The sequence below is a fragment of the Eubalaena glacialis genome, chromosome 2 (assembly GCF_028564815.1).
Source record: "Eubalaena glacialis isolate mEubGla1 chromosome 2, mEubGla1.1.hap2.+ XY, whole genome shotgun sequence".
Classification (NCBI taxonomy): domain Eukaryota; kingdom Metazoa; phylum Chordata; class Mammalia; order Artiodactyla; family Balaenidae; genus Eubalaena; species Eubalaena glacialis.
In genome coordinates this window covers 80,116,091-80,137,222 of record NC_083717.1, presented here as the reverse complement: position 1 = coordinate 80,137,222, position 21,132 = coordinate 80,116,091, and the positions used below count along the sequence as shown (strand labels likewise).

The 21,132-nt window shown below is 43.1% G+C and overlaps 2 protein-coding genes and 1 pseudogene across 4 annotated transcripts in view; all 3 read right to left on the bottom strand.

Moving 5' to 3' along the window:
* RAB27A (RAB27A, member RAS oncogene family) overlaps window positions 1-6,734 on the bottom strand; it is a 72,300-nt gene extending 65,566 nt beyond the window's left edge. Inside the window, exon 1 of one of the 2 annotated variants that reach the window (XM_061182098.1) lies at window positions 6,567-6,734. The gene's annotated coding sequence lies outside the window, so the exon portion shown is untranslated. The remainder of the gene's footprint in view (window positions 1-6,566) is intronic. The other variant, XM_061182097.1, reaches the window with a different exon arrangement.
* An 11,799-nt stretch (window positions 6,735-18,533) lies between these two features.
* Window positions 18,534-21,122, bottom strand: PIGBOS1 (PIGB opposite strand 1). Of its 2 annotated transcripts, none has more exons than XM_061182096.1 (2): window positions 20,849-21,122; window positions 18,534-18,753 (listed from the first exon to the last, which is right to left on the bottom strand). In XM_061182096.1, the coding sequence occupies exon 2, from the start codon at window positions 18,696-18,698 to the stop codon at window positions 18,534-18,536; it is 165 nt and encodes a 54-aa protein (XP_061038079.1). In that variant the 5' UTR covers window positions 18,699-18,753; window positions 20,849-21,122. The 2 variants fall into 2 exon arrangements, 1 of the variants encoding a protein (XP_061038079.1); XR_009699533.1 differs by having other exon boundaries at window positions 18,694-18,753; window positions 20,831-21,122.
* Window positions 19,156-21,040, bottom strand: LOC133084625 (methyltransferase-like 26; annotated as a pseudogene).
* Window positions 21,123-21,132: the final 10 nt, after the last annotated feature.

Below are 21,132 nucleotides of genomic sequence, written 5' to 3'. Positions count from 1 at the left end.
ACGATGTGTCTAACGCAGGGTTTCTCAGCCTTGGCCCTACTGACATGGTGGGCAGGACTGACCCTTTGCCATGAGGGGCTGTCCTGTGCATTGTGGGATGTTTAGAGGCGCCCCTGGTCTCTACCCACTAAATGCCAGCAATAGCTCCCCCGGTGTGACAACCAGACACGTCTCTAGACATTGCCCGGTGCCCTCTGCGGGAGGAGGGAGTCGGAACCAGCCCAATTGAGAATGCTGGTGTAATATCACTTAGTTAATTATTGGCAATGTTAGAAACTAAAAACCAATCCACTAATTCCTGCCTGTGTTGGTTCCTCCACATTCCAGCAGAAGCTGTGGAACACAGGGATGAGTCACTCCCTGAGGAAATACCACAACCCACCTGACGGCCCTCTGTGCCTAAGCAGAGCGGGGGCAATGGAGAATTGACCTTGTCCCTGACGAAGGAAGCCCAGCCTGGAACAGCCAGCAGCTTGTTTGGCCACATTTGGTCTCCAGTATCTGACTAGAAGGACGATACCTTATCTTTTCAAGGGCTGCTAGACCTTTTTACTCATGCCTGGGGTTGCTCCCTTGCAGTGGTGAGATTCATTATGAAAATGATTCACACATTGCAGGAAACAAAGAAATCCCAACCACAACCATGGATTATATTTTAAAATTCTCAGGTGTATGTCTCATTCCTTCCTGTATTAGGGCTAGTACAGCAAGAATTTAAACAATACCTTACCATAAGTTTTATTAGCTGATTGAGACCCCGTCTTTGTGGCAAATGATACAAATATACAGGAGAGAAGTGACCAGCCATACTCAGATAAGACTTGACCAGCTGCCCATGTGGTGGGATCAGAGCAAGATAGATGAGCAGCAGTTAATAAGAATGAACAGATTTTCCAGTCTCTTGGCAACCGATTTTATTGTTATGCTTTGACCTGGCAGCTGGTAAGGCTTTATATGAATTAATCAACAAAGCTATGAAAAAACAGGATTAGTGGCTCTGAAATATGGTATTCTCGTGGCAGTCAGAGGAAGCATATTCGTTTCCAAGACTGCTTTCTCAAATAAGTACAAACAACTTTAAAACAGTAAGAAAATAACCCAGTGTTTTAAAAGGACACATCTCTAAAGAGGAAGTCACATATACCTATCTACTGCGTTGGTCCTTACCATGTAGCTTCCATATTTATTCTACCAAAATACAAAAGGATACGGAGTATCAAAGGAATAGGCCACACAAAGCAAGTGACTTACAGTGAGACAGTACTTGGTGGCTGTGGAATTATTCTCAGCAAGTCCTGCTAAATCAAAGCATCTTACAATGAACACTCAAAGGTGACAAAAATATTAACCAGACCTTAAAAGGAATAAAAACACATGGAAAGACAGGCTTTCTGGCTTTCTGGCATCACCACAGAAATACAACCAATGGTGGCTTTAAACAGTCCTGTGGTTCTCAGAGAAAAGACAAGGGTATCCATGAGGATGGCTTTGCCTGCCACATAACGGATCTAGAGACTGGAAGGACAGCAGAATAATGGAGCGATCATGGGAGGGTGGCAAAAGAAGTGATTAAAGGTCAGCACGAACACATAAGCAACTTACACATGATCTCTTCAGGGAAGACATTATGTAGCAGACCAACCACTGGTCCCAGAGTTCCGGTTCTGGCTCTGCTACTAACTGTGTGATCTTAGAAAATGACTTAACATCTCTGGATAAAAATTTCCTTAACTACCAAACACTAGAGTAAGACAATCTTCTACTTCCTTCTAGTTCTAATACTCCTTGAGTTTACAAGCCCTCTCCTTCCTTAAGATGGACACATGTGCAATCACCAAAGTGAGCCATAGCTCAGTCGTTCTTTGGACATTATCATGATCAATGCATTCCCTGTGCATAAACCTAGGTTTACCAAACCAGGGTTACCAGATTAGATCCAAGACACCAGTTGATTTTGCCTTTCATAAAAACAACTAATTTTTTAGCATAAGTATGTCCCAAATATTACATGGGACATACTTACAGTAAAATATTAGTTGTTGGTCATCCAAAACGCAAATTTCTTTTTTTTTTTTTCCAACTTGCTAAATCTGGCACCCTACCTCTGACCCCACGTTAAAAGTTCAATTTCAAGACTCAAAAGTCTGATTTCATATTTGTGGGTGGTTCCAAGCGTGGCTGAGGCACTAAATGGGAGGACTTCTCATGGGTAACATACACAGAGGCAAAAAACAAAACGAAAACAGGCAAGGAAGAATAACTTTCAACATTTCTTTTGAGTAAGTGAGGCATCAAGTTTTATTTAACAGTAAGTGAAATATGAGTGTTTGTTAGTAGACCTCAATCATACAAGAAAAAGAATGTGGTGTACTGCACGACCAGACAGGAGGCCTAAACAAGCTGGATGCTCACAGCTCCACACCTCTCACCCTCTGGACATAAAGTTAATTACAAATCCTTTATCTCTTCCTCCAACTCAGTGCTCATGTCTGCTCCCAAGATAATCAGCTTAAGGGAAACCAGACCATAAACTGGAACTTCCTGACCAAGAGGCAGAGGAATAAATATGATCCAAGCAAAATCTGCACACAGCATAAAAAGCGAAGGCAGTGAAAGGGAAAAATTCCTCTCTTCAGAAGGCAATCTTGTTCGAACAATGGCAAGATAATCTTGCTGCCTAGGGGCTCACATTTTTTTTTTTTTTATTGTGAGCCAGCTTTATTGAGGCATAATTGACATATAAAATTGTAAGATTATTTAAAGTGTATATCATGGTGATTTGATATACATACACATTGTGAGAGGGATTCTCCCACCCATCCAGTTAATTACCGGCTCACACTTTAAATATGTGAGCCCTGTTTTGTTTTTCAGGTGGTATCAAGCCTATCCTAATTTATCAGAGAGAAAAAAAAAAAATATATATATATATATATTCCATGTATGTAAAAATAATCCTTTTTCATAGTTTGTAGTGAAGATATAGACAGGGCACATTCCAAGGTAAGTTTAAATAACAATAGGCTAGTTCAGTGTTTTAAATAATTTTTAATTTTTTAAAAATTAATTTTTAATTTAATTTTTAAATAAAGATTGATTACTATGCTGTCTGGGCCAGTTAATTCAATTCTCACTGAGAGAGGTCCACAGGAAACCCCTCTCAACTGTGGCCAATATTGATCTCACAGGAGCAGCAGGGTGAGGTAGGCTAAGACAAGATACTTATATCTATACATTAAGAAAAATTAAATATATGGAGTAGAGGTTTCTAATGAGGAAAACAAATCCAAGTTTATTCATTAACTTGTGGGTACATTCAGCAAGAGTTTATTGAACACTTCTTTTTTTGTCTATGATAGCTTGCAGTATAGGACTCACAAAGGAGCTAAAGCCAGTGCTCTGCCTCCAGGATATTACAATCTACTCATGGAAATGAGGCCACGTACACATACTCAGTTGACAGTCTAAAGTCGTTACGTCATTAAAGGCCAAAATGAGTCTCAGAATTGGCCATTTCAGTTAGAAGTCAGAAAAAGATTAAATTCACTGTACTGCAAAATATTCATTAGGAAATGAAATTCCATTTTCTCAAATTTCCAAGGGATTTCGCTCTCTCCCTAGATCAGCACAAGAGACCGAATCACTGGAGACAGATGCTGAATGCCCCCACCCAGTCTGCCCAGGCTACAGAGAAGAGGGCTCCCCACTGCCACGGTGGGAAGGACCCAAAGTCCTCACCTTTCTGCTTGTTTGACCTTTCCCTTTCCAAGGAGGGTAAGGCCATTATCTTGAGGAAAATAGGAGGATAGGAGAGGAGAGATTTAGGAGTTGTGGTGTAGCTATGGACATTGCTTCTCGGATAAAGTGGGAAGAAGAGTGAGAAAGAAATAGCAGAGTGATCCCCATTTCTCAGCCTCTCATTCCCTTTTCATTCACTCAGCATGATTTTTTAGGGCTTAATATGTGCCAGAAACCATTCTAGGTGCTATGCCCACCACAATGAACAAGACAAATTCCTGACCTTCATGGAGCTTGTATTCCACCAATGGGAGATAGATGTTGTGTACAAAATCTGTGTGTGTGTGTGTGTGTGTGTGTGTGTGATGACAGTAAGTGCTATAAATACTCGAAAGAAAAATAAGGCAAGGGAAAGGGGAAGAAAATGATGGGGCAGGGCAGGGGTGAGGGGTGAAGGATGCTATTTTAGATGGGATGGTACAAGAAGGCATCTCTAAAGAAATGACTTTTGATTTGAAAGAAATGAGTGAGTAAGCTGTACAGACTTTTGAAGGAAGAACATTCCAGGCAGAGGAAACAGCAAATACAAAGGTCCTGAGGCGTGGCTGAAGCAGAGTGTGAAAAGAGGGGAGTAATAGAAGATGAAGCCCCCCACACCATGTAAGGGGACTGCAGGCCACAGCAAGGACTTTGGTTTCCTTCTGAGATAAAAAGCCACTGGAGAGCCTTGAGCACCGGAGTGAGAGACATAATTGATTCTGGCTGCTGCATTGAGAACAGACTGTAGAGTGGTGAGGGTGGAAGCAGAGTGGCCCTGTAGGAGGCTTTTGAGTAATCCAGGCGACAGAAGTGAAAGGAACTTGGTGGAAGCAGTGGACACTGTGGAAATTTCCTATCCTAGGTATAGACTCAAAATAGAACCAATGAGATTTGCTGAGGGACTAGATGTGGAGTGTGAGAGAAAGAAAAGAATCAGGGGTGACCCTGGGGTTTTTAGCCTGAGCACCTGGAAGAGTGAAGTTGCCATTAACTGAGACAGGTGAGACTAAGCGAAAGCGGGTTTGGAAGAGGAAAATCAAGAGTCTGGTACCTAGAGACTGTTGCCCACTTCAAGACCCTTATATCTCTTTTAAAACCAAGGCAACAGAAATTGAGAAGCTGATCTTAAATTTCATATGGAAATTCAAGGAACCCAGAATAGCCAGAACAGTCTCAAAAAAGAAAAGTGGGAGGACTCACACTTCCCGATCTCAAAACTTACCATGTACATAGCTAATAAAGAGGAGAGTATGATACTAGCGTAAGGATAGACATACAGATCAGTGGAGTAGAACTGAGTCTAGAAATAAACCCTCACATTTACAGTCAGTTTATTTTCAACACAGGCACCAACAGCATTCAAAGGGGAAAAAATAATCTTTTCAACAAATGGTGCTGGGAGAAGTGGATGTCCATATGCAAAAAAATTAAGTTAGACCCCTACCACACACCATATACAAAAATTAACTTAAAGTGAGTCAAAGATGGAAATGTAAGAGCTAAAACTATACAACTCTTAGAAGAAAACATAGGCATAAATCTTCATGGCTTTTAGATTTGACACCAAAAGCAGAGCAACAAAAGAAAAAATAAATTAATTGTACTTCATCAAAGTTAAAAATCAAGGCAGGCCATGGAAATTAAGGAAGGGAGGGAGTAAGGAAGAAAGAATAAAGGAAAGGAAGAAAGTAGGAATGAAAACTAACATAAAATACAGAAAAGAATGATGGTCAGTCAAGTTTTTTTCAGCACTACATTAACCTTTCTTCATTTGTAACCGTCTGCAGAAATTCTGTTTTCCAGACTGTTTTCCCCCTACAGCAAGTTTCTAAGAAGGTTAAAATAAATAAATAAATGGAACAAGAACAGTGAAGCACCAACAAATTATATCACCAATAATTATAGAAAATTTATGCAGCATAACACTACTCCCCCTTCCAACATCTGAATGATGAGCTGACCCAAAAGTGATAATCCATCCAGTAGGAAAAAATAGCTGGTAGCCCACAGAGGTAAGAAAGAGGACCCCCTGGCAGGAGATTAGGAAGCCATGTGGCCCACAGGAGCCGAAATGCTGGGAAGGTGAAGTCAAGGGCTCACAAGATTTCCTTCACTTCAGGCCTGACTTTGCTTAATCGGTGATCTATTGGGACAGAGGCAAAAGCTTTGGCAATAGTTACCGAAACGAGTCATCACATCAGCCCTACCACCAGTCAAGACCCGAGAGCCTGGCTGCCTGGCAGGGTTTTCTGTCTGACTGGCAGGGAAAGAGAGAACCCTCTCCCACCCGGGCAGTCTGCCCGTCCAGACCCTCACCAGCAAAGGTGTCAAGACGTTAAATCATTCAACCGACAACAAAGAGAGGGAGAAAAGAACGGCGGGGGGCTGGGGGGCGAAGGCGGGGCGTGCAGGAGGTCTGGGACCTTCCTCCTCTCCTGCCAGAGAAGTTTCCTTCCTCCCACCCCGAGACGGGGAGCCTCGCACCTGGATGCCGCCCGGAGGTGACCTCAGCCCCGTCCCAACCTGGAACTCCACCTAATCAGCACCTCGCCCAAGCTGACCCCCACCCCCGTCACTGTCATCGTAGAGTCTGTGCTGAGGGCCTGGGAGAAGCAAAGCAGCTTTTCTGGTGGCCCACAGGCGGGGAGAAAAGGAGCTGCAGCTTCACCCCCCGCCCCAGGGCCAGACCCTGCGCTCGCCCGCTCCGTCGCTCAGCCCCGCGGGGTGACTGGAGCCTCCCGGAGCCCCGGGCCTGAGCGCGCCTCCCCCGCCCGCGCCCGCCGCCTCACCTGCTCCGCCCGCGGTCCCCACGCCGCTCCTTCTGCGCGCGCCGCGTCCACCCGCTGACGGCCTTTTTTGGGTCCTCGGCGGGTATTTTCCGTCGGGCCCCACATCACTTCCCGTAAAGGAGAGCGAGGTGGGGGCGGGACCTCCTCTCCACCCTCCACCTCCCGCTTCCTCCTGTCACCTCGGCGAGCACCCCCGCCCAACTCGGCGAGAGCGCTTTGCGGGCGCCCTCCCCGCGCGCCGCCCCCAGCCCCGCCGCACCTGCCACGCAAAGGCCCCATTCGCCTCTTTTTAGTCCAAGTTGGGTCTCCACTGCCGCTTCCTGGAAGGCGCCAAACCTTAGGGGGTTGTTTTCGTTCTGAGACACAGTGGTGACATTTACAAACTGCCACAGGATAGGGCACTGCAAGGTATAGTTTGGTGCCTCTCGCCAAATCTGCTCCCCTAAAAGCCATTTTCTAAAGGTGTTTTCCAGGGCATCAGATCGGTGTGTCCACCTTGTAGCCAGAGGTGCTGAGCGGCTGCAAAATCAGCCCTGCCTGCGGTTCCTGAGGCCCGGGGGCGCTCCAGCTCACAGTGCCCCCTTGGTCCGGCTCCCCAGGGACCGGATCCGCGCTGGGCATCCGGCTCTGCCACTGTCCATCCCGCCCCGCCAGCTCCTCACTCGGGGGGCCTGGACATGGCCTTCCTGGAGTGAGAGAAAGCTCTAGGGTTCTTGAAAATGACCGGGGGAAGGGGGGGCGGGGGAGAGTAGTAGAATTCTGGCAGGAAAAAATATATTTCTGGAAGGAAATGACAAACGGGGTCTCTACTCGTACAGTCTAGTTCAGATTATAAAATCGCTCTCAGTTAAATTTCCGAGTATTAGAGCAATTCGTTAAAAAAAAAAAGCAAAGTACAGCACTTGAAAGAATAGCCCCTGTAAGGAGAAATCTGCGAGCCTTTGCTGCCCCCCAGCGGCTTCCTTCTCTCAGTGCCGACGGCTTTGTGGGGGCCGCTTGGACCTGTGGCTGTTGGGGCCACCAGGTTCCCACTGAGAGGCAGCCAAATTCTCCTCCAGTGGCCTGGGGGTCTGAACAGTGGCTTTTGGGCCTGCCCCGTGGGCTTTCAGGCAAAGCACTTCTGAACCAAATAATTCTACTTCTAAGCAAAAGAAAGTGACTGGAAGCCCTAGTCTACTGTCTCTTACTATCTGTTCTATCTCACTGATTCTTCTTGCACCACAAATTCCAGCTGTCTCAGGGTGACCTGCCCAACTCCATCATCCTTTCAGTCTATAACTACTCACAGTTTGCACTACAGTACAATTAGCTTCTCAGATTCACATATAGGATGAACCGTATGAAATTGCCAAATATTGAATATACATTCAATTTAATAGTTCCAAATATAACACAGTCATCTCAAAGTTAGGGATAACAGATTTCACCATAGGGTGATGCTTTCAAGGGATGTTTCCCAGGGAAGAGAAAGGCCATCAAACTGTTGCTGATGGAAGTTAGGACAGGAAAAGTAGCCCGATGTTCATGTGTAAAGGAAGTCTTGGGAGTCATTGATTAGCTAAGATCTGGGGGGCCAACAATGCAGCAACCGCTAATGGCTCATATAAGGAGAGCTCCCCCTTCAGCCCTCCCCACTCCTGCAGCCAGGCAGGGCTGTCACCAGGAGTTTACCTGGCAGGAGATCAGAAAATAGCGATGCTGTGGCCCATTCGTCATCACCCATTCATTCATTTCATTCAGTGAGTCAAGCACTGTGTTAGGTACAGGAGAGGCAATAGTGAATGAGGTAAATTGGTCCCTGCTCTCAGGGATCCTGCCCTCAGAGAAACCAAGTTAACTCCAGTGCAGTGAGATACGATTCTTGATAAGGGAAGTTAAAGAGTGTAACTGGAACACAGATAAGTGACACCAAGTCAAGACTTCCCAGAGATAGTGATGTATAGATTCAGAAGGATGAATAAGAGGGGAAAGTGAGAGAGGAGAGAATTTTAGGAAAGAGAGCAGAGGAATGGTCTGGAGACGAGAATGAGATATTGGAGCAACTGAAAGAAGTTCGGAGAGCTGAAAAACTGAGTGGAAGAAAGCAATCAAAGAAACTGCAGAAATGAGCAGAGGCTGGAATATGAAGAACCCTGGAATGCTTATACTACTATTAGCTAACATTTATTGACCATTTACTCTGAATCAGCCAATATGCTAAGAACTTTACATGTATCACCTCATTTACTTCTCACAATTGCCCTATAAAATAAGCACTGTTCTTGTCCCCATATTACAGAGGAAACTGAGCCTTAAATGGATTAAGCAACCCAAGTTCATATAGCTAATAAGTGGCAAAGCCAGGACCAGAACTTAGAACCCATTTTCTTAATGGCTATAAGGCGAAGAATGGGCTGGGGAGGCCAATTAGCATGCTGAAGTCCAAGTGAGGGATAACAGTGATCTGGTTTAAGGCAGTGGCCCTGAGAATGAAGATGAATGGACAGATTTGAGATACTTAAGAGAGTGAATCAAGAAGACTTTGTTAGGGACTTTCCTGGAGGCGCAGTGGTTAAGAATCCACCTGCCAACGCAGGGGACACGGGTTCAATCCCTGTTCCGGGAGAATTCCACACGCCGCAGAGCAACTAAGTCCATGCGCCACAACTACTGAAGCCCGCACGCCTAGACCCTGTGCTCTGCTGCAAGAGAAGCCACCGCAGTGAGAAGCCCATGCACCGCAACGAAGAGTAGCCCCCCGCTCACCACAACTAGAGAAAGCCCACGTGCAGCAACAAAGACCCAGCACAGCCAAAAATAAAAATTAATTAATTAAAAAAAAAAAAAAAGAGGAAGACTTTGCTGTACGGGGTGAAGAAGAGGGAGGAATCCATGGAGGTGCCCAGATTTCTGGTTTGGGCAACTAGGAACCCCTGAGCAAAAGGAAGAAAGCTACAGGGAAGGAGAGTGAAACAGGCAATAATAAACAAGTTTAGGACATTTCAACTCTGACATACCAGCACCAGCAGAACATCCAAGTGAAACTGTTTAGTATGTTGTTGAATAAGTTGGTCTGAAGCACAGAAGACGTGAACTGGAGCTATTACCAAGGGGACTCAAAGACATGAGAGGCAATGAGCTAGTCTAGAAAATGTGCTGAGAGGGCAAAGAGGGGGCTTGATGCAGAACCCAGAGGATCACTCAGTATTTAAGGCATGGGCAGAGGAAATCCAAAAAGGAATTTGAGAAAGGTGTGTCCAGAGGAAAACAAAGAGAGAAAGTTATTACAGAAACTAAGTATATTAAACCCATCTTGTGCACCAGTTCAAAATCCTCCCCACACCACTTCTTACTCCAGCCACAGAACTGGTCACAGTACACCTCTTGCTTCCAGCTCTGGAGCTTCTCTGACACTGCAGGCTGCTGCTTGAAACATGCAGAGTCCCAGCTCCAGTCACATTAATAGGATTGAAATTGGAGGTATCAGTACAAACTCATGATTTTTAATATGGAGAAATAGAGTTATGTATAGATATGTGTTAAGTATATATTTCCCAGCTCCATCTGCTAAGAGGTCCTAGAAGCAAGTATATCATAGTAGCTATGAACACACTTAGCACTCAGATCTTGATTTCTAAATACCCTTTTCCAATAAAAGGAACCAAAGACATGATCTTTTATATATAAAATCCTAAAGAATCTACTAAAAAATTATTAGCGCTAATAAATGAAATATGCAAAGATGCAGGGTGCAAGATCAATACACAAAAATCAGTTGTATTTCTATACACTGGGAATGAACAATTAAAAAAGGAACTTTTTTTTAAAAATCCTGTTTATAATAGCAACAAAAAGAATAAAATACTTAGGAGATGCGGGATTTATACACTAAAAACTACAAAACACTACTGCAAGAAATTAAAGAAGACTTAAATAAATGAAAAGATATACCATGTTGTTGGATTGGAAGACATAATATTGTAAAGATGGCAAAGCTCCCCAAAGCAATCTGTAGAGTCAATGCAATCCTTATCGAATTCAACATTATTTTTGCAGAAAAGGAAAAGCTGATGCTAAAATTCACATGAAATTGCAAAGGACTCCAAATAGCCCCCAAAAAAATCCTGAAAAAGAATAAAGTTAATTCACACTTCCCGATTTCAAACTTAATACAAAACTGCAGTAATCAAAACAGTGTGGTATTGGCATAAAGACAGAGATATAGATGAGTGGAATGGACTTGAGGGTCCAGAAATGAGCCCATAAATCTATAGCCAATTGATTTTCAAAAAGAGTACCAAGACCATTTGATGGGGAAAGAACAGTCTCTTCAACAAATGGTGCTGGGAGAATAGATATTCACATGTAAAAGAGTGAAGTTGGACCCTTTCCTCACACCATATATAAAAATTAACTCAAAATAGATCAAAGACCTAAATCATAAGAACTAAAACTATAAAACTCATAGAAGAAAACATAGGCAGAAATCTTCATGACCTTGGATCTGGCAATGGTTTCTTACATGTGATAGCATAAGCATAAGCAACAAAAGAAAACTGTATTAGACTTAATCAAAATTTAAAATTTGTTCACATCAAAGGATACTCTCAAGAGAGTGAAAACACAATCCACAGAAGGGGAGAAAATACTTGCAAACCATATACCTGATAAGAATATAGTATCAGAATATATAAAGAGCTCTTACAACTCAACCACAAAAAGACAATCCAATTAAAAAGCAGGCAAAGGACTAAAATAGACATCTCTCCAAAGAGGATATAAAAGTGGCCAACAACCACATGAAAAGATGTTCAATGGCATTAGTCATTAGGGAAACGCAAATCAAAACCATAATGAGATATCACTTCATACCCACTAGGTAGGCCATAACTTTTTTTTTTTTTTTTTTTTTTTATTTATTTATGGCTGTGTTGGGTCTCAGTTTCTGTGCGAGGGCTTTCTCCAGTTGCGGCAAGCGGGGGCCACTCTTCATTGCATTGCGCGGGCCTCTCACTATCGCGGCCTCTCTTGTTGCGGAGCACAGGCTCCATATGCGCAGGCTCAGTAATTGTGGCTCACGGGCCCAGTTGCTCCGCGGCATGTGGGATCCTTCCAGACCAGGGCTCGAACCCATGTCCCCTGCACCGGCAGGCAGACTCTCAACCACTGCGCCACCAGGGAAGCCCCCATAACTTTTTTTTAAAAAAAGAAAAGACAAATAACAAGTGTTAGTGAGATATAGAGAAACTGGAACCTTTATACATTGCTGGAGGGAATGTAAAATGATGTAGTCACTTTGGGAAACAGTTTGGCAGTTCATTAAAAAGTTAAACAGAGAATCGCCATATGTCCCAACAAGTTTATTCCTAGAAATATGCCAAAAGAATTGAAAACAGGTATTCAAACAAATACTTGTACACAAATGTTCATAGCAGCACTACTCCAAAAGGTTCCAAAAGGTGGAAACAATCTAAACATCCATCAATGGATGAATGGATAAAGAAATTGTGGTATATCCATACAATGGAATATTACTTGGCCACAAAAAGGAGTGAGGCACTAATACTTGTTACAACATGAATGAAACTTGAAAGTATACTAAGTAAAAGAAGCTAGTCACAGAAGGTCACATACTGTATGACTCTATTTATATGAAACATCCAGAAAAGGTAAATCCATAGAGACAGAAAGCAGACTGGTTGCCAGGGCTGCGGGGAAGAGGAATAGGGAATGACTGTTTACTGCACATCATCCTTTTGGGGTGATGAAAATGTCCTGGAACTCGACAGAAGTGAGTTTCACAACATTGTGAATGTACTAAATGCCACAGAATTGTATGCTTTAAAATGTGTTATGTGAATTTTGTTTCAATTTTTAAAAAAGAACCAAACTCCTAGAGTCAAAGCTTGGTCTAAGAAAAGGATGAGCCAGAAAGTAAAGAAGTACTCAGAGAATGACAAGGACATAACAAAGGGACACAGGACCCATCTGAGGGAGGATTATTCCTCAGCTAAGCGCTTGCTTATTTTAAATGGGACTGTCAATATATTTTTGTTTATAAGCTATATTAACAAAACTTACCTTTCAAAAATGTCCACTGTGAATGTCAAAGTATATTCTTGAGTATTTTATACCTAGTTGTAAACTTTTTTAAGAAGTCTTATTTTACACTTGTTAAACTACAAAATTATCTTCAGAAAATGCTTAAACATTACATTTCATATTTGAAATAAACATTTATTTAAAAAAAAAAAGAATACAGGAGCCAGCTTGAAAGGACTCCAACCAGCCAAATCTGGGACAATTTGAACAGGTAGTGATTGTCAGGGTTGTCTTCATGGGCATGCAAATAGAACATCACACAGGGCCCTGCACTCAGAATTTTAATGCTCTGCAGTCACTGTCTTAAAATTCTTAATAATTTTACATTTGAATTTGTGTTTTATAAGTGAAATCTGATGGCACAATGGAGGATGCTGGAGGCTTGAAGCCTCTGCAAACACATGGCTCTGACTCCTGCCACTGCCCACTCCTCACCCCCTGGTCCCCTGGGCCCTACCCAGCCTTGCATTCACTACCTTACTCCAGGGCAGTGACTCAGTCACCTTGGCTGGGGGAGGCCCACATTCCGCCATCACCTTTCACCTGGCCAGGAGCCTGGGTGTGAGAGCAGAAGAGATCAGGGTTGAGCCCATGCCCTATGGCACCATGGGGCGGGCAAGAAGGCAGGTATCACTGCCATAGTCTGGTAGCACCACAGTACATTCTATGTGCCACTCAGCAGGGGGCTCCTGCCACCACCACCCAGGAATCAAGAGCACCCCAGCATGGAGGCTTCAATCCCTGGGCGGGTGCACATTCACCATGGGTTGGAGTGGTGGATCCATGAGAAGAGGAGATTGACTTTCTCATCCTCACCCAGGGCTGTGCATCTTCATTCTGCACTAAGCCCCACAAATCATGTGGCTAGCACTGGTGACAGATTGTAACTCACTGAACAAAATAGGAATCTGTGAATCATACTGACAGATCATTTCTGCAGTATTCCTACCAAAAAGGTAAAACCTGAATCTGTCTAATCATGAGGAAGCATTAAACAAACCCAAATTAAGGGAAATTTTACAAAAGAGACCAGTATTCTTTAAAAATTTCAAGATCATGAAAGGCAATGACTAAGGAATGAGAATAAATGAAACCAAAGAATCATGACAACTAAACTCATATGTAATCCTGAATTAGTTCCCAGACCAGAAAAAAAATTTTGTCTTGCTCTAAAGGACATTAATGTGACTTGGTAGAATTTGGATGAAATCTGAGATGAGATAATAATATCCTGTCAATCTTAACTTCCTGATTTTGATTATTATACTATAATTATAAATGAGAATATCCTTGTTTTTAGGAATTGCACACTGAAATATTTAGGGGTAAAAGGGAATCACATGGGCAACTTATTGTTCTCAAAGGGTTTAGAAAAACAATAATGTGTGTGTGTGCATAGACATACACACACATATATAGAGATTAAAGCAACCGTGGTTAAATGTTAACATTTGTGGAATCTGGGTAACAGGTATATGAAAATTCTTTGTACTATTTTTGCACTTTTTCTTTAAGTCTGAAATTATTTCAAAATAATATCTAAAAAACTTTTAGAATTCTCTTCAGGAAATCCCATAGGATCAAGTCTAGTGGCCCCCTTGAAAATTTACCATTGTCTAGGCTTTCCCCCTTTAACTCTCTTATTCTCCCTATCTTGCCCTCCTGACCTTGGAGTTAGAATGGATTTGTGATGAGACTGCAGAACCACCACCTGATTATGTTACCTGGGAAGGCCCTGATGATACTCCTTTCACTGAGGCACTGGTGAGGAGGCCACTGACACCTCGGAAAAGCACAATGGTGGATGTCCTTTAGGAGCTGAGACTGACAGAAGATGCTGCTGCAACAGGACTCCTGAGTATCAGTTAGAAACAAAAGAATGCCCAAATGGCAAAGAACAGATGGCAGGCCGTAAGTACTATAATGGGAAGCCAGGCTGGGGTGCAACCAGGGTGTCTCGACCCACAGAGATCTGTGATGGCGGCTTATAGGTCATGGTGTTCTGAAGGAAAAGATAGATGGGGTGTTTTTGTTTTGAGGAGAGAAGGGGTGTTTCTTGACTCAAATATTTTTAAAAGAAAATCAAGAACTAGTGAGCAGCAGGCTGTCAGTCTCCACAATGGCAATCATGGTCTTTCACCAGCTTCCTGATTTAAGTCATTTCACAGACTTAGAGCCAATGACTGAAGAAGCTGTATTCACCTGAGGAAGGTGAATACCACAAGAATTATACCAATCATAAACTTTCCTCTGCTCCTACCAAGAGACCAAGGCCTTCAACCAGGATAAATATGCATTGGGGGAAGAGGAATTCAGACTTTGATGACTGCAAGATCTGAGCTGAAACTGGTACAAGGAGGCTCTAAATGCTACCACAGTCCCTCAGTTTAGAGTGGGGGCTTGTGGAGGTGATAAGATAAATGCAGGTTTGGCCCAAATTTGTTTTACAGGACCCACTCTGTCATTCCATAGGATACATTCCATAGGATACATACATATACTCAGTAGCTGGCAGGAACCTCACACTGACCTTAAAGGAAGAGCCCCTGCCTTAGTCTGCTCAGACTGCTATTAAAAAAAACACCATTAAATGAGTGGTTTAAAAAACAGGTATTTTTTTTCTCACAGTTCTGAAGGCTATGGTGTCCAAGATCAAGGTGCTGGCAGATTCAGTGTATGATGAGGCCTTCTTCCTGATTTGCAGACAGCCACCTTCTTGCTGTATCCTCACATGGGCAAGAGAGAGAGAGAGCATCTCTCTTGTATCTTTTCTTATAAGGGAACTAATCCCGTTGACAAGGGCTCCACCCTCATGACCTAATTACCACCCAAAGGCCCTACCTCCAAATACCCTCATATTGGGGATCAGGGCTTCAACATATGAATGGGGAAAAGCATTCAGTCCATACCACATCGTTATTGTAGAAAGGACCAACTGAAAGCCCCTAAATCTGCTTTCCCTGGCTCCAATAGTAAATTAGAAGCAATTCATGCAAAAAATTGCAGACGTTAATGCCACCTTCAAAGATATGAAGTATATGGGGGGGGGGTTCTCTCTATACCACCATTCAATTCACCTCTCTGCGCCCTGCAAAAACTAAACAGAATAAGTTCTAGGGACGGATGGTGATGGTGGTCACACAACAATGTGAATATATTTCATGCCACTGAAATGTACACTTAAAAATGGTAAAAACAGTAAATTTTATGTTATGTATATTCTACACCACACACACGTACTAGATGGATTATGGCAGGAAACAATGGACTACCTCAACTGCAGCTGCTATTCTGGGTGCAGTGATTTTTTTTTCTCTGACAGTCGTGTTGAGATATAATCCCACACAATAAAGCTTTAAAGTGTACAATTCAGTGGTTTTTAATATATTCACAAAGCTGTCATTGATCACCAGTATCTAGTTCCAAAATATTTTCATCATCCTAAAAAGTAACCCTATATCCATTAGCAGTCACTCCCTATCCTTCCTTCCCCTTAGTCCCTGGGAACTAATACACTTTGTTTCTACACATTTGCCTATTCTGGACACGTCATATAGAATCATACAATATATGGCCTCTTGTGCTCAGCTTCTTTCATGCTTTCAAAGTTTATTCATGTTGTAGCACGTATCAGTATTTCATTCCTTGTTATAGCTGAGTAATATTCCATTGTGTGGATATACCACAATATGTTTATCCATTCACTGGCTGAGACATTTGGGTTATTTTCACTTTTTGGCTATCATAATAATGATTCTGTGAGCATTCATTTACAAATTTTTGTATAGACATATGTTTTCACTACTCTGGGACATATGTCTAAAAGCAGAATTGCTGGGTCATATGGTATCACTATGTTTATCTTTTTGAGGAACTTCCAAACTGTTTCACAGCAGCTGCACTGTTTTATATCCTCACCAGCAATATACGAGGGTTTCAACTTCTCCACATCCTTGTCAACACTCATTATTTCCCCTTTTTGACTGTAGTCATCCTAGTGTATGTGAAGCGGCATCTCACTGTGGCTTTGATTTGAATGGCTGCAGTACCTTTACTGGAAAAAACAAAAAACAAAAAACAACTCATTCTCTGGCACTTGGTATGTGACTACCAAACTGACAAACCCATCCTTCTCAAAAGGAGGATCAAAAGCAGTTCAATTTCCGGCTTCCCTGGAGGCGCAGTGGTTGAAAGTCTGCCTGCCAATGCAGGGGACACGGATTCGAGCCCTGGTCTGGGAAGATCCCACATGCCGCGGAGCGACTAGGCCCGTGAGCCACAATTGCTGAGCCTGCGCGTCTGGAGCCTGTGCTCCGCAACAAGAGAGGTCGCAATAGTAAGAGGCCCGCGCACCGCGATGAAGAGTGGCCCCCACTTGCCGCAACTAGAGAAAGCCCTCGCACAGAAACGAAGACCCAACACAGCCATAAATAAATAAATAAATAAAATTTTTTTTTAAAAAAAGGCTTTACTTTAAAAAAGAAAAAAAAGCAGTTCAATTTCACATGATGTTAAATAGGATTATCATTCCTTGGATAACAGGATTATATATTCTTGCCTATGGTCACAGGCAGGACTACACTTGACTGTGTATCCTGTGGGAAGAGTCTTTGTCCCTGGCCTCACCTTTGGGCAGGACCTTGTGACATGCTCTAAACCAGCAGACTCTGAGGAGACATTTGCCACAACTGAGCAGACATTTACACTTCATGTTTCCTTTCAGTCTCTCTCTTAATCCTAAACTCTGTCATATCCCAGACAGGGGCCACTCCTTGAGCCTGGGGCCCACAATGAGAAGACACACAGAACAGAACCCCAGTCTACCGACAGACAAGCCAAGCCTGTCACACAGTAGATACTTGGTATGTGTTTTAAATTTACATATATTTTTCAGTGTGCATAGAAGAAAAACAGTCTCAAAAGCTCAAACTATTAAAGGTGCTAATTAAATCAATGTATACTGAAAAACAGTAATTTTCACTTTGTTCATTCTGTATTGTTTGGGTTTTTTTAATGAGGTGAACATGTACTACTCTGTAATTTTTTATTCACTTTTTTTTTTTTAATTACCTATGCTGGTCTCAACATAGTTTAGATTAAGTTACAATGAATTTACTTTTCAAAAAAATCAATAATAAGAAATGAGTTGATTTAAAGCATTTTGTACATATGTGATTACATTTAAGCTTTCATTGTTAAAGTAATATCAGTTCTTAGCGATTTCCAAAAAGCCCTTTAACTATGTGAATAGCTTCATAATAAATTAACTCCTCCCTGACCATCATTATAATGCAAATTTGCTTAGTGGGTTAAGTAAACAGAGCTGTGGCATATTTGCCACCCTATGTGACACCACCTACCTTCTCAAAAACGTCCATTTGATCTGAGCCACCCCAATTCTCAATTTACTCCTCCATTCTGCCTGGGATGAGAAAGGGCTGGGATTGAAAGACTTCTAAAGTATATTAAAGCAGGCTAATTGTAGGCTAACTGAGGGGCATCCTGCCTGAAGTTAACTTGGTTAATTTCATCTACAAACACAACTGTAAACAACATTCCCAGCTAGTTTATACAGTCTAGACTGCCAATGTATAGGCCGCATTCCCAGAAAAAAGAAGCTTCAACTAGGAAATAAAATATTCCTTAAGACATTCATTTTTGCTTAAAAGGAAAGTACTAATCTGTCCTGGTGAAAACACATAAAATGGCAAATAAAAATACAGGAAACATTAAAATTGACAGTGCTAGTTTTAAAACTAATTTAAAATCATTATCTATGATTTATTTACAATTAAAATACATTTGATAACTTTTTACTAGATTATTTATAGTCAATGTATAATTTCAATGGAATTTTAAGCAATTACAGTTCGACTCCATGTAGTATTAACTTTTCTTCTCTTCTGAGTCTTGTACCAATTTCAACTTTTCTTTTAATTCCTTCTGATCTCTGGAATACTGTTCAAATATTGGTTGATAAATATATACTCCTCCAGCAATTCCAAGGATGCTAGCAAAAAGCAGTTGTGGAAAAGTCAATCTTCCAAACATTTTTTCAACAAACACCGCACAGTGCAAGGGTGGTTTCCAGGAAATCTCTTCAGATCTGTATACAAAGAAAATGGGAAGCAAAGCAGTAACTTAGCACAATATCCTTTATAAAGACTTCATGTCACAACTTTGCTCCTGCATGAACAGTATTTTTGTCATAATATGTAAATATGCTTATTGATGTAACTAAAATAGGAATCCACATACATAGGGAATATGAGAAATGACCGTTAGGGGATGGGGTAAGATAAAGCTAAATCCTATTATAGAATTTTCAGTGGTTTGGGGGGTTTTTTTGTTTTTTTGTTTTTGGACAGCAGGAAACACTTTATTCCCAGGCTCTCAGCAGCCCTGTGGCCACCGGCTAAGAATCCCCAGTGTGGGGAGGGCCAGTTCCCATAGTCCGGCCCAGGGTGGCAGGGGCTGGTGGTCTGGGTTTGTCCCAGGGACACAGGCATGGCGGAGAAGGGAGTTACTCTTTCCGGAAAATTAGGCACTTGTTGTTGGCTGGTATGTCCACCATCCTCTCCAGGAGCAGCCCACTGGCCTGGCCCAGGTCCTCCAGAAGGGCTGTATCCCGCAGCCCCCACTCTGGGTTCCTGCATCTGAGGGTCAGGTCAAAGTCCACGTTACCCTGGGGAGAAATCTTCCCGTTGATGGCACAGGGCCCATAGGTGACGAGGAGTGCCTTGGGTTTGAGCAGGTGTCCTGCTGCTCTGAAGAGCCCCTCGGTGCAGCTCAGGGGGCTGATGTGGCTCATGTTGATGCAGAGTAGCAGATCCAGAGATTGCGGCAGGATCCCACCCCACTGCTCCCGATCCCACCTCACGTCCAGGTACAGCGGGGCCTTCACGTTGGATAGTCCCTGGGCCTGAGTGGTGGCCAGGATGCTGTCCAGGCAGCTCTGATCCACGTGGTTCGGCTGCCACTCGGCGTGGGGGAAGGCCCGCCCGAAGTGGGCCGTGTGCTGGCCAGAGCCCGAGGCCAGCTCGAGCACGCGGCCACCACGCACAGCCGCAGCACGCGCAGGATGGGTTCCTTGTTCCGTTCTGCGGCCGCCGCCACCAGCGTCTTTCTAGTCCTGCGCCGCGCGGTCCGTTAGCAGTGGTAGTCAGGCGCCGCCGGGCCCGTCGGGAGTCTTCAGTGGTTTGAAATGGATGATTTTTTAAATGGCAATAGTGTGAGAGAGGGGAGAAGCATACCCTTTATGCCTTTAAAGGTATACCAAAACTACTGAAAGAAACAGCCCCCCCAAAAAAGTTGAAAGTGATTGCCAATCCCATCTGGAAGCAGCAGAAAGAGATTTCTTACTTTTCATTATTAGCCCTTCTTTACTATTTTATGTTTTTCGGCAATATGTATGATTAAAAACAATTTTAAAAAACAAGCTAAAAGACTTTCTAGTTCCTTTTGATGCTGTAGTAGGTACATATTGACATCACCTCTAAGTCATTTGCCATTCATTTTTGACAAAAATACAACGGGGATTTGGCTGGTTTTACTTTTAACAATTGAGGAGTTAAGGCTCTAGAACGTCTCAGAAAATTATACTCCTTACTACAGTCTATAGTCTGTGAGAAGTCCTATAGTTGCAGGAGACCCTAAGCAGATGTTTATGAACGAGGAAAGCAGAGCGAAGAATTTACACGTTTTCTTTATTACAACAATATTTCACAGCCTCCTAAACCAGCTCCCAAGTTCACAAAAATCAGTAGGGGCTTAATAATTAGTAGCTTGCTCTTAATATATTGCTAAAATTGTCATTTAAACTAATCGGGGGCGGGGGGGAACCTGTTTTCTCTTGGACTCTACAGCTAACTGGATAAATGACAACTTCACCAAGCTTGGTTTGGTTCAATGACCGCTAGGTATAAGAAAAGGAAACATTTGCAATTCAGCTCCTTGGAAAACAATCAATTAAACCACACAAACACGGGAAGGTTCCCCTTCTGCCACTAGCTCGTTAAGTAACCCTGACCAAGTCCTTTAACGTTTGGGGGCCTCATTTCCCACAGGCTAAATTACCCCTACCCTGCCTACGTCGTTCAACAAATACTTATTGTGAGATCACCCAAAGAGTGCAATGTTACACCAACACTTCCGTTTGTAATGATCATTACTATTATCATTACCACTTAGAGACCTCTGACCGTTCTGCTCTGGTTCCGCGCCGCCTCCCGCCTGCCCCCGCAGAGGTGAGATCCGGCTCCTTTCAGCAGTTTCCAGACCGCCAGCCGCAGAGACCACGAAGCCAAAGGAGGGCAACAATCCCTCGAGAAAGAAACGTAGACTGGAAAGCAGGGACGAGCCCGTGGCGAAGCGCAGAAGCGTTGCCTGAACATGCAGCACTGCACCACAGCGACCAGCCGCGGGCGTGGGCGTAACCAAGTTAGCCTTTCCCGGCTACCTCCGCGCCTGCCGGAGACGGCCGCTC